We start from the raw sequence: 12,742 nt of genomic DNA, 5'->3' as shown, positions 1-12,742 counted from the left end.
CCGCTGCGCAGGCGCAGACCTTACAATTGTTGTAATTAATGTTTTATACGTGTCATAAGGAAAACCGCATTGATTTCAAAATGTGCACACACAATGTTTAATTCTGAATGTTAAGTACTATGTAATACAAAAACAAAAACAAAAAAAAAACTTCCAAAATAAAAACCTTTTTTTGCGGAGACCATTGAACAGATACTTTAGTAGTCAGAAGATATATATATATATACATATATATAGTTTCATAACCCTATTGCAATTGCAGCGTCTCTTCTAGGAAATGAATATTCAAGCTTTTAATATTTACAAACTTTTTGTCAATCGGTTAACCGATTTAATTATGTTTAGCATAGGCAACAATTTCAGTCAAATGGAATAACCGTGTTTTAAAACAAAAAAAAATTCATTTCGAAAGTTCAAACTACCGACTATTTGGTGAAAAATAAATAAACCGCATATTTTCGGTTATAGTGTTGTCCAATTAATTTAAACAAAATAGACCGTTAAAGTTGCGATTGCGATTTTATCGGTAATCGGTATACAGTTATGTTTAAGTTTTTTTTTTTTTTTTGATTATTGCCCTTCTTTTTGAAACTCGAGCTTATTAACAACAATAAATGTTTATTTTTCACATTACCTATATGCATAATATAGTGTTTTATTGATCTTTCTTTTAATTAGCATTTAACAAAACTGTAATTTAAGGTCCTCTCACTTCTTGACCGGCGCCGCTTGTGGTGGAACCACCTCGGCTGGTGGATTAGCGTTGCGGAAATTGGGAAACTGTTCCCAAGGTGCCGATAGATCGAATTTACGGAACTCCTGGGCCAACTCCAGAGGTTCGCAAACAACACGTTTCTTCTCATCATCATAGCGCAGCTCCACATAGCCGGAGAGGGGGAAATCGCGACGCTGTGGATGTCCCTCGAAACCGTAATCGGTCAATATGCGACGCAAGTCTGGATGATTGGCAAAGAATACACCGTACATGTCCCAGATCTCGCGCTCATACCAATTGGCTGCCTTGTGGACATCGCATGCTGAATCCAGTGGCGTAAGCTCATCCGTGTAGGTCTTGACACGAATGCGAGCATTGAAGCGTAACGACAGCAAATTGTAGACTACCTCGAAACGATTTTTGCGGCAAGGGACATCCAAACCGGCAATATCAACTAAATTGGTGAATTGTGCCTGGTGATGATCTTTCAAGAATTGGAGCACAGGCACTACTCCTTCAGGCGCAATCAGTACTTCCAGCTCATCCCCAGCAGTCAATTGCACCTTCTGCACGTATTTGGGTAAGCATTCGGCCACATAGCGTCCGAAATCCGAGAGATTAGTGCGAGCGGCTGCGTCTGGTTTCCGCACAGTGGCTGCAAATATTGGTCAACGTTAGGTTGGATCGTACATCATGGTCTGTTATACTTACGCTTTTCAGCCTTTTTGGCATCAACGGGCGCCGTGCTAGCCATACGCAGGACAGCTGTGCTACCTGCGGGTATCACTACAAAGATATGGTCATGGTCATAAGAAGCATGTGCGATAGACATTAAGTATCCAGCTGCTTACCATGTTTAGTCGTTAGAGCAATGGCAGCAGCTCTAGCGCCCAGATTCCTTATTAAAGCTGCCATCCGCTCGATTTAGTTAATAATTCGCACTAAATTTCTGACACTTTATGTAATAACAAAACGTCAACTGTTGTTGTACTTTCAGTGTTGGTTTACGTCAACTGATTTTTGTTCCGAATGAAACACTTTTGTGCACAGCATCGAAATATGCACAACTAGTTCAAATTTAATTTTTTTTTATGTTTTGTTATTAATATGGTGGTGAAATTGTTAATCAAAATGAATAATTATTTCTATGTGAAAAACTATACAACCATTTATATACATATACCGAATTTTTATTGTGCTGTAAATTGAACTGACATACAGCTAGTTCCTGAACCTTTGAATTGATTTGTTTGGAACCAGTTCATAGGCCTAACATATTTTGAGTAGTAGGGAACGCCAAAGCGTTCTGTTTCAGAAAAATTTTTGCTCTTAATAAGAACAAGCGGGAACTAAAACAGAACAAAACAAAACAAAAATAAAATGGTAATTGGAACAATGAGTGTTTATTTTATGCGATCGACTAATTGGTTTCTTGATTTCGCTTTTAGAATAATCTAAAATGGATGGGCCACTCGGCCACAATAATGGACATTCAGCGCTCTCTACAAAACGACGACGAATCGTGTGAAGTTGTCCTGGCAGCCAAAGATGGCGCGAGTGTGCGCGCCCATCTCTTCATACTCAGTACATGCAGCGATCTGATGCGGAATCTATTGGTGGACGTACCACCTGGCCAGGAGACAACAATCATTCTGCCCGACATTCGTGGCGACCTGCTAGAGAGTATGCTGTCATTTATTTACGTTGGTGAGACAAGTCTGCCCTCGGCGTCGTTAACTGAATTCGTGGAGGCAATAAATCTATTGGGCATCAAATCGGCCATTAGTTTTGAGTGTAATCCCACATCGCTGAACAGTACTAATGTGGACACCGTTGCCGAAGGCTCTATGGCAGTTCAGACCGCAAAATCAATTGGCGACTTGCAAATCGAGCATGCCGAATTACTAGATGAGGAGGATGAATCTGGGCATCAAGAACATGGCTCTGGCGACACTGGTGGAAACACGCTTCTCACCGATGCTCAACAGCAACAACCTGCTCAGAGTAGCCGGTCACTCGAATATCTCGATGTTTACGGCGATCAGCCAAAGATTACCTATTCCATTGAGCACATGAGCGGCACTTCCAGCGGCAATCAATATATTCTAACAGAAAACACGGGAACTTTCACCATATCTCAATCAGCTGTATCCATTTCGAAATTGGATACATCCAATGTTGATATGGCTGATGATGATGCGGAAACTGATTGCAAAGATGAAGTCGAGGAACAGGAAACCCAATTAATTGAAGAGGAATATGCTCCATCTGATCCGTTAATAGGCCTCACTATGGGAACCGATGCGGACATGGGCGAAGCTGATGGTGAGGATGATGACGAAGGCGAAGATGACGATGGCGATGTTGAAGATGTAATGGAAATGGAAGTGAAGCCTCAACCGACCAAATCAAAATCTCGCCGTGTTACTGCCCCAAAGGCAAAACGACCCACAGCCAAGCCACCAATTAAATACACTGCCCTTAAGAACGATGGTAAAGATGGTATCACCGATGCTCTTGAACTCGCCGCTGATGCTGTACTCCGTCTCGGACTTAGTTTACAGAAAGCCGCCGATCGTTATGACATATCGAAGACTGTTCTATGGCGCCGCGTTCGCCATAGTCCCGAATATATGCGCAGTAATCGTGAGAAGCCCTCATTAGCAGAGGCATACGAACGTCTCAAGAACGGTGACTCGCTGAAGAACATTAGCCACGATCTAAGCATACCGATGTCGACATTACACCGTCATAAGATGCGACTGGCAGCCCAGGGTCGCTTGCCTGACTTTGTCGCCTGTCGTCGTCGTGATACCACACCCAAAGATGAGCTACGCGACAAGCTGGCCAAGGCCCTGCATGCCTGTACCCATGAGGGTATGTCACAGAATCATGCGGCGAATCTATTCGAGATACCCAAAAGCACACTTTGGCGGCACCTGCAACGACATACAGCTGAAAAGGAGCGCAAAGTTAAAATGGAGCAGAACGATGATGATGATGATGAAGATCTTCTAACCTAAAGTAGCACACCTTTCCATCCCCCAAAAAATTAGACTACCGCATTACTGTTAACTAGATTTATTATTAATTAAACTTAATTTTACAAACTGTAAATTTCCTTTCCTTTGATAGGCTTTAAATTCAGAAAGTCTTTAAATTTGAATGTGTTTAAGAAAGGAATTCTAAAGTTGGGACCCTTTGGAGGAGCCTGCATTTCCGATCGGAGCGTTCGATCCTCCCGCTCCTTAAATTCCGACTTTCTTCGATAGTGTTGAATAGAACAGTTATGCTTTCGATATATAATCGGAATTTAAAGTAAATCTATAAAATTTTTGGTATAGAACGCGAAAGTTTTTTAGTTCAATTTAATTTTAATGTAGAGCTGCAAATAGGGCCTCAGTTTTGGTCTGCCACCCCCGTTGCCTACGCTCATGGGAAGAGTTTTGTTATTATTGTTGTTGTCGATAACAGCGGCGACATGCCGGCGACGACGGGTTTTTTAAGTAGATGCGAAATACTCATTTATTTTGGCGTTTATATTGTTTACATTGTGATTGGTCTGTATAAGATCTACGAGTTGCGGGATCGCATCTTGGATGCAGCCCAGTTTCAGTTCTCCGAAGGATGGAGCCTATTCCCGTTTACCCAACGTCGTCGAGATGATAGCAACGATGAGTTGGAGAATTTTGGCGATTTTATTGCCAAATTCTGGCCATACTATGTACTCCATGTCATTGTGAGTGGATTTCTCCATAGTAGATGGCCAAAGTTTCTCTGTTATGGTTATGCCGGTGTGTGTGCTTTGGCGTTGGGATTGCATCTGCACTGGTCCTCTCTGGCAGTGTTTGTGACACTTGTGGCTAGCTACTATTTGATTGAACAAATTTTTAAAGTCCGCAAACGGCATGTCTGGCTGTTGTCCGTGGCTTGGATTATGTGGATCAATGTGTTGAAAAATAGTAACTGGTGGTATGAAAGCGTTGGCTATGCTGAATATGTCCTGGTGATAGTAACACTCTCGTGGAGTTTGCTGCGTGGCTGCAGCTATGCTCTGGAAAGGATCGCCGCTAAGGAGACCAAAGCTGATCAATCCAGTTATGAGCTGAAACACTATTTGGGATATGCCATGTATTTTCCGTGCCTAGCCTATGGACCCATTATCAGTTATCCACGATTTGCAGCAAGGCAGGACCAAGACTCGGCAAAAGCACAGGACTGGACGAAACTTGCAGTTGCAGTTTTACGGAGCGGCTTTTGGTGGCTATTGATGCAGTGCGCTCTCCATTACTTCTACATTTACTACATGGCCAGGGATGCGAAAATGGTGGCAATGATGGATTCAGTATTCTGGCAGCATTCTGCTGGCTATTTTATGGGTCAGTTCTTCTTTCTTTATTATGTGGTTACCTATGGCTTAGGCATAGCGTTTGCGGTGCACGATGGAATCTCAGCACCATCGCGTCCTCGATGCATAGGCCGGATTCACTTCTACTCTGACATGTGGAAATATTTCGATGAGGGGCTCTATGAATTCCTCTTTAAGCATATCTACTGCGAGCTCTGTGGAAAGCAATCATCTCCAGCTGCTAAAATCTGCGCGACTGCCCTAACCTTTGCCTTTGTCTTCGTATGGCATGGCTGTTACACGTATGTCCTCATCTGGAGTGTTCTCAACTTTTTCTGCCTAGCAGCTGAGAAAGTCTACAGAGCATTAATATCGATGCCCCGCTATAGCGACTGGACTCTTCGACACTTGGGCCCGGTGGGCTCTCAGCGACTGCATGCTGTCCTAGCCACACAACTCTTCATTCCCGCCGCCTTCTCCAATGTTTACTTTATTGGTGGCCAAGAAATCGGTGATTTTCTAATGCGTGGCGCCTATCTAAGTGGTGTGGGAAATTATTTGGCCCTGTGCTTTTGCAGTTATTGCTTCTTTCAATGCTCTGAACTTCTGGTTATAACCAGGACCAAGACTAACACAAAATCCAATTAATTGTTAGAACATAAGAGTAAAAAGTATTTTGTATATACGAGTAACGAATATTTTTTTATTGTCCATTCAAATCAATATTGCCATTGCTTTCCTCAGTCTCCTGCCAATCCAACCATTTGGTCTGGGTGTAAGCGGACGACTGAAAGTTCTCCAACAGCTCGTCCAACATCTCATCACAGGTTTGTGTATGTTGCGTGTTGTAAAGGCCGTCGCCTGCATCCGGCCAATGGGTTTGAGTTTGTATATTCGATAGGCACAGCTCCTCAAGCAATTCGTCACAAGTTTGTGTATGCATGTGAGTAAACGCCGAGGTCTGTAGAGCAAAGAGTTCATCTCTTGTTTGAACTGTCGAATGCTCGTAGGAAGAAGGCGGGTACGTGTTAGTTGATTGTGACTCCGTTGCGGTATCTGTCATTGTGCCCTGATTCTCTTTGGTATCGGGCGTTTGAGTTTGTATATTATGCCGTAATAGAGGCGGGAGCACTTCATTCTTCATGTCCATACCAAATGGATCCACGGACTCCGTTTGCGTCTCCATATCCAGCCTTTCCAATTGTGGCTGTTCTGAGTTGGCAATCTCCACGCTAGGAATGTAGCAATATATTGGAATAATCTGCTGGATCATATCAGTTGTTGGACATTGGGAGGTCTTCAAAAATTGATTTGAGTTAGTTTTAGTCCATGTCTTCTGTGTGGGTATGGCCACTTTCTCTGGTCGAGGCTCATCTTCTTCCTCTCCGTCCTTGGATAAAATGTGATTCTTGCGACGCATATGAGTCCTAAGACCTGCTTTGCTATTGTATGTCAGCTCACATACCGGACACTTGTGCTCCGCACATTGATGCTTCTCTAAATGACGCTGAAGCAAAAAGCGTTCGCCACAATTCTCGCAGATCAGCTTTTTATCCAGATGACACTTTTGGTAGTGCTGGCGCAACAACCGTATGCTGGTGAAACTCCGTCCTCCCACTCGCTCTGAATGATAAAGGCATGGTTCGACTGGACAGTGGAATGTAATGGTGGGATCAGAGGCCGAAGGTCTGTTGTTATCCAAAGCTGTGGTCTCAACTTTATGCCGTCGTCGCAGGTGTAGTTGGTAGTGGCTTAGATTGTGGAACACTTGATTTCCGCAAAGCTCACATCGGTATTCGCGCTCGGGCAGCAGATCAGATATATTTGGCGTATATCTTTTAGTTAATGGCATTCTGATGCCATTAAAGAAAATAGTTTATTTGGATGTAAACAAATCTAGCAATCGATAGGCTATAAAACAAGCTTTTCAACACTATTATCTTATGCCGTGTTGCCAGAGTCTATGAAAAAATTCCCTAACCTGTTTGGCAGCACTGGTAAAAACTAGATGAACGCGTAAACACGTCCATTTCGCTTCGTTTCGCTTAATAATCTCGAGGTAAAAAGGTTGTTGCAATAAATTCTTCATAACATATATTTATATATATATATATATACATATATATATACGTATATGTATACGTGCGTTATTAATTATACAAATTAGTGTGTGAATGAATATATACATATGCATATATATTGTGTGTATTAACAAATACAAATGCCACTAAAGTGAATTGACGCCCCAGAGCGCAGTTAGCAAAAAAGAGGCCAGCGAAGGCTCAAAAGTGCACTAAAGTGAATTTTTGTGGCTATCCGTTCACCTTTATACATACATATACACACTCACATGCATATGACTTTTATTTTTTGCAGTGCCACGCGAATTCAGTTCGAGTTTAGTTTGCATTTCGTTTTTCCTTGAGTGCTAGTCGTCATATCCTCTGTTTCTCTTTTTTTTTCCACCGTGTGGTACACACACCTGCGTTGCCCGTATATTTTTTTGCTAAAAATATGTGCGTTAAGTAAAAAAAACAAAAGCAAAAAGAGTGAACGATGAGCATTGAGTTCTACATACGCCCTGCCCTTGCCACCTTCGGTGTGTGTACATCCTCCCCCGCTCGTGTCTAATTTTGGCGCGACGACGTCATCCTCTCAGCATCAACATCAACATCTGTTTTAATAAGCGTTTCTCTACTCTGCTCTGTTCTGTTCTGCTCAGCCAGTGGCGAGTTTGTCTATAATTTAACTCAAGTTATTATTGCTCGTGTTATTGTTTTCACAACTGTTGCTTTGGGGTTGTCTTACCACAAGAAGAAGGCAAACCCTGGGGCGGATACAAGCACAAGGTCATTGCTTGTACTTCGCTTCACTCCACTTCGTGCCCCCCAACTCTTTCTCAGCCCTCTATCATAGTGTTACATGTTGTTCTAGGAAAGCAATTAATAATTTATTTCTATCTTATTTGTCTCCCTAACCGACATGAAGGAGACTAGAATCATTAAAGGTACTTCCCGGGTGCGATAACATTCAATATAAACAAATTAGAAATTTAAATCGTGACTATTATTAAAACGCTTGTTGACGCTAACTAGTCTCTTCCCTTAGATATACATATATACATCTATATTAGTCACTGATTTTAAGTTCTTTGATCATATGAGATCCAAAAACACATAGTTACACTATGTTATTTCCTCATTGTTGCAAACTTTTGTGACAATGGGGATTTTACTCTTTTAAATTAAGCATTTAAGATGATATATGTAAACCCCTATAAACCCAAACAATGGGTATTTTTAAGTTTAAAATTGTTCATTGTGGGTTTATTTATCTATATCTTCGGAAATATTTATCTGATAAGCGTTTCATTTTAAGGAAGTATACCTAAATTTATATACCTACACACAATTCGACATTCTAGGGCTATATATCCTATAGGTATGTACATGTTTCCCCTTACAAAATATAACCATTGTTAATAAAATAGAATAAAGCGGGAGAAATCTTGTAAACATTTGTTACACTTCAGAGGCTTACGTCCTCATATTGTCCTCAATTTGTTAGGCGTTTCTCGTTAATGTTGCTTAATAATTTCGCAGATGTTTCTAGGCCGCACAATTTTGAATCCGTTTAATCTCAATTTGAAATTTTCTATGGAAACGATGACGTACACAATACACAAAACAATTTAATAAGCAGGGTTATCGCCAGTCAATTGTCTGAAAATAACAATTTAATCATGCCAACCAAACCACAATCCAGAGCTTACAAATCATCTAAGTTGTCTCTCTCTGTCTCTCTCCCTATAGCTATTAGCAACTAAGAACTATGGGTTAATAAAGCATATTTCATACAAATATTAGGCCTACTTTGTCCCAAATTCGAAACAAATGTATAGCCATTGCATTCATTTCACGATTTCAAACCGATTTGACAAATCAAATCGGCAAGCATTTTAATGTGAAATTGTAAATCGTACACCATTCTGTTTAGAAATATATATTCATTCCTCTGTTCTTTAAAATTATGATATCCAGCCTGACTTTAATTAAAATCAAGATGATGAAAAGCGAATATTGTTGGGCGCTTACCCAATGTTGGAGAGAAGAACACTGGGCAAGTGAGTCTTTGAACATCTCGAATCTATGAATAACTGGACAAGTAAGCGAGCGAGTCAATTGTTTCATCTAATTGAGCCGTTTGTGCCCACTGTGCATAGTTTGATAGAAATCAGCGGCCATGTTAGAGAGATCTCTGACGTGTTCGACTGTCAGCTTATCCTGTAGATGACGTCAGTTATTTAAATGAGAGCACAAAAGATGAGTTTTTTGCCTGTAGATCAATCATTGTATTCCATTAAAAGTGGCCACAATGGGCAGAATTAATTAAGAAGTTAAGCGTAATTTAGCATTCCATTGTTAATTACATTAATGCATGTATATACATACATTCATATTCAATCTTTATATTACTCATATTGAACTTGAAGTTCCTCCCATTTACTAAAACATAATGTGGGTTAATTTCGCCCACAAAACAATTTGTTAAAATACTTTGCTCATTTCCGCCAATTGCAGCCGGTTCAGTCAGTCAGTCAGGCTTAAGTTGGCGTTCTTGGTTAGAGAGATACAATCTGGTTTACTGTGACTTCCGTCTCAGTGTTGCAGCGGCAGCATTTGGCAGCGAAAGTTTTTTTGTTTCGTTTTTTTTTTTGTTTCTCTTCTGTTTTTGCAACTGACAAGCATATGCCATTTGCTGTGCTGTTACACGAGAAACAACAAGCTCATTAGGTGGGCCCTATCTTATCAGTCAATGGGAATACTAGAACCAGACCCAATGACAATGATTGAGACAACATGGGACATGCATACATACCTACATACATACATAATTGCAATTGTAATTGTTGCAAAGTCTCTACATGTTGACTGTTCATTTCAGAAATGCCAATTGAAATTGGCATGTGACGACCGACCGACCGACCGACCGACCGACCGAACGAGCGAACGAACGACCGACCAAGTGAAATTAACTTGTTGCATTTAGGCTACCACTTAAGCCCAGCACACATTGACTCAAAAACCAATTAAATATAATATTTATTAATCACAATATGCGTTTTCTTTCACTAAGTCTCCTTGTCTGAAAGAATTTAACCATTTACATGAAAATCAATTATTTCTTTAGCTGCTGTACAAAGAAAATATGTGCTAATCAAAGCTAACGATCTATTTGTAAATTGAATTCTTTAGTATTTTACCTAATTCATCATATGGCATGACCCAAGTAGTATAAATTATGAAGATAATAGTACATACTACTGAAACATTAGTGCTTTGAAACGATTTCACAGTAATATATTTTTCATAATACTTTAGCACCTAAAATTTAGCAAGTAATTTGCAATGTTTCTTGCTCTGCCATTGGTCACAGATGGTTAATGGCATACACACATACATACATACATATATACGCAAATTGCGTGTGTATGTGTGACCCCCTTTTTCCCCCTTTTCGTTTTGATGGCCATAGGTTTTTCTATTTTTCATTTTTATTGGATTTTGTGTGTGCCAAAACTATGACTCATTTGGGCGATCGCTCGATCGGGCGCCATTTCGAGTGTGTGTGTGTGTGTGTGCGTGTGTGTGTGTGTGTGTGTTACTATTTTTGTCTAGATTTCGCTTGGCCAACATTTGAATTGCTCTAATTTTGCCTTATTTTGGATCCATTTTTGCAGCTCCGGTAATTTGTTTGCCCCCCCTGCCACGTGCATTTACTAGCCTACAACTACTACTACTACTTTTAGTACGTAATACTAATATAGAATGAGCAAGTCAACGGGAAATGCACCACCGCAATTTACCTACGTTCCACCACAATCGGCGCCGCCATCCTATCAGGAGGCAGTGGGCGGTGTCAAGCCAGTGGGTCCCTATACGCCAGTTGTGGCCCCAGCGACCTCAACCAATGCAACGATTGTGACCACAGTGGTGCCCATTAGTCGCACCTCCACGCACATGATATGCCCGTCATGTCATGCAGAGATTGAGACGACCACACGCACTGAGCCAGGAATGATTGCATACCTATCCGGATTTGTTATTGCATTGCTAGGGTAAGTTGTCTCCTATTTATAACCATTGCCATTACCATTATCCTGATCTCCAATTTGTTTTCAATTCTAGCTGCTGGTTGGGATGCTGTCTGATTCCTTGCTGCATTGATGATTGCATGGATGTGCATCACACATGCCCCAATTGCAGGACGTATTTGGGACGCTATCGTCGATAAATCTTTGCTACGGACACTTGCGGGCATTAACGGTTACACACGCACACGCAAACACACACACACGCCTATATACGCAGAATAATGCGGAGAATTGGAGTGTTAACTTTAAGCAAGCGAATTGCCTTTGTTTATTTAAATGTAGTAATATCGTTTTATTCTAATCATATATACATATGCTAATACCACTTGCTAAATTGCTCAAGCATCAGCCAGAGCTATAAGCTATTCTTAGTTTGGCATTGAATTCTAATTGTAATATTATAAGTTTGTAAATGTTTGGTTTGATTTTATGATCAGCTAATATTGTAATAGTTATGTACATTTTTTTTTTGTCCAATTCCTAATTCGTAATCCACAGAGAATATTGAATCTGCTGCATACATACAAATCAAATGCATTATGAATGCTAATTTCGGCCAATATAATTCCTTTTTATAAAGGCCAATAAATGATATTTACATAATATACGCAAGTAAATTTGTATTTTTGCAATACATCTTATATATACACATATAAATTGCACATAAAGACGACCTATACATTATTTGTAAGACGCACGCAAAGAAGATGAAAGTAAAATAATAAACCAAAAAAATTTTATTTTTCTAAATCTTCTGTGGGAAATACATCTGCGGAGTGCAGTCGCTCTGCATGTTATTGACCACTGCTATTAAAGGCTTCTTTGTGTATCAAATATCCAGCCAACTCATTGTAATTTGTCTTCTAATATCGAAATAAAACTCCACAATATAACAAACATGTATGACATTCTTCTACCAATCAACGACGCCTCGTTTATTGGTTTAATGGGTCATTCAAAAATCTGTTTATTTCATCATGATTTTTTTACGAAAATTGTCAACATATTAGTTTTTAAGGGTTTAAGATTGTTTTCTAATGCGAATATTTCTTAACTTCTTTTGTGATTTCATCTATTTTCCGCAGACTGTATTTTGCCAATAGTTGAACAAATCTGTATATAATTTATATATGTAATTCCATAAATTTTGCTCGAATTTTTGTAAGGGGGTTGCTCTGAAAAATAGCCAAAAATCGCAATAAACACATAAATATCCTTATAACTCAGTGATTTAAAGGATGAACAGTACGTCCTTTTGTCAGATGGTAGGACTTGATTTTCCGCTTCGACTGATATGAACAGATCCTAGAAAGTCCTTCAGGAAGCTGAGATAAAAGGACTTTTTTGTTTAACAAAAAATAACAAATATCTCGCGAGTCCTGTATAGGATCAGGACGAAAGTGATGTCATAAAACTGCAACCATCAAGGTCTATCTTCGGTGTAAAGGACATTTCGATAGCCCTGCGAAAAGCTAAGATATCAAGGATTTCATGGATTTTGTCCAGTTTGTTCGCCACCTGGTAG

At 40.1% G+C, this 12,742-nt stretch overlaps 5 protein-coding genes across 6 annotated transcripts; 3 read left to right on the top strand and 2 right to left on the bottom strand.

Annotated features, from left to right (window-relative positions):
- Window positions 1–617: 617 nt before the first annotated feature.
- LOC6646052 (NADH dehydrogenase [ubiquinone] iron-sulfur protein 3, mitochondrial) lies at window positions 618–1,709 on the bottom strand. The gene is made up of 3 exons (XM_002068890.4): window positions 1,567–1,709; window positions 1,427–1,501; window positions 618–1,370 (listed from the first exon to the last, which is right to left on the bottom strand). The coding sequence occupies exons 1-3, from the start codon at window positions 1,628–1,630 to the stop codon at window positions 709–711; spliced, it is 801 nt and encodes a 266-aa protein (XP_002068926.1). The 5' UTR covers window positions 1,631–1,709; the 3' UTR covers window positions 618–708.
- A 287-nt stretch (window positions 1,710–1,996) lies between these two features.
- LOC6646051 (protein jim lovell) lies at window positions 1,997–3,832 on the top strand. Its single transcript, XM_002068889.4, has 2 exons — window positions 1,997–2,098; window positions 2,164–3,832. Exons 1-2 carry the CDS (start codon window positions 2,096–2,098, stop codon window positions 3,736–3,738), a joined length of 1,578 nt encoding a protein of 525 aa, XP_002068925.3. The 5' UTR covers window positions 1,997–2,095; the 3' UTR covers window positions 3,739–3,832.
- Window positions 3,833–4,039: 207 nt separating this feature from the next.
- LOC6646076 (protein-cysteine N-palmitoyltransferase Rasp) lies at window positions 4,040–5,755 on the top strand. Its single transcript, XM_002068888.3, has one exon. It carries the CDS (start codon window positions 4,197–4,199, stop codon window positions 5,709–5,711), a length of 1,515 nt encoding a protein of 504 aa, XP_002068924.1. The 5' UTR covers window positions 4,040–4,196; the 3' UTR covers window positions 5,712–5,755.
- On the bottom strand, window positions 5,747–6,977 carry LOC6646075. Its single transcript, XM_002068887.3, has one exon. It carries the CDS (start codon window positions 6,913–6,915, stop codon window positions 5,767–5,769), a length of 1,149 nt encoding a protein of 382 aa, XP_002068923.1. The 5' UTR covers window positions 6,916–6,977; the 3' UTR covers window positions 5,747–5,766.
- A 79-nt stretch (window positions 6,978–7,056) lies between these two features.
- Window positions 7,057–12,114, top strand: LOC6646074 (LITAF domain-containing protein). Of its 2 annotated transcripts, none has more exons than XM_002068886.4 (3): window positions 7,057–7,122; window positions 10,804–11,181; window positions 11,252–12,114. In XM_002068886.4, the coding sequence occupies exons 2-3, from the start codon at window positions 10,892–10,894 to the stop codon at window positions 11,355–11,357; spliced, it is 396 nt and encodes a 131-aa protein (XP_002068922.1). In that variant the 5' UTR covers window positions 7,057–7,122; window positions 10,804–10,891; the 3' UTR covers window positions 11,358–12,114. The 2 variants fall into 2 exon arrangements, with proteins under 2 accessions (XP_002068922.1, XP_023033562.1); XM_023177794.2 differs by having other exon boundaries at window positions 7,067–7,130.
- The last annotated feature ends 628 nt before the right edge of the window (window positions 12,115–12,742 follow it).

This window comes from Drosophila willistoni (assembly GCF_018902025.1).
Source record: "Drosophila willistoni isolate 14030-0811.24 chromosome XR unlocalized genomic scaffold, UCI_dwil_1.1 Seg105, whole genome shotgun sequence".
NCBI classification, from domain to species: domain Eukaryota; kingdom Metazoa; phylum Arthropoda; class Insecta; order Diptera; family Drosophilidae; genus Drosophila; species Drosophila willistoni.
Note: the sequence above shows the minus strand (reverse complement) of the source record. Positions and strands in the feature narration are given on the sequence as shown.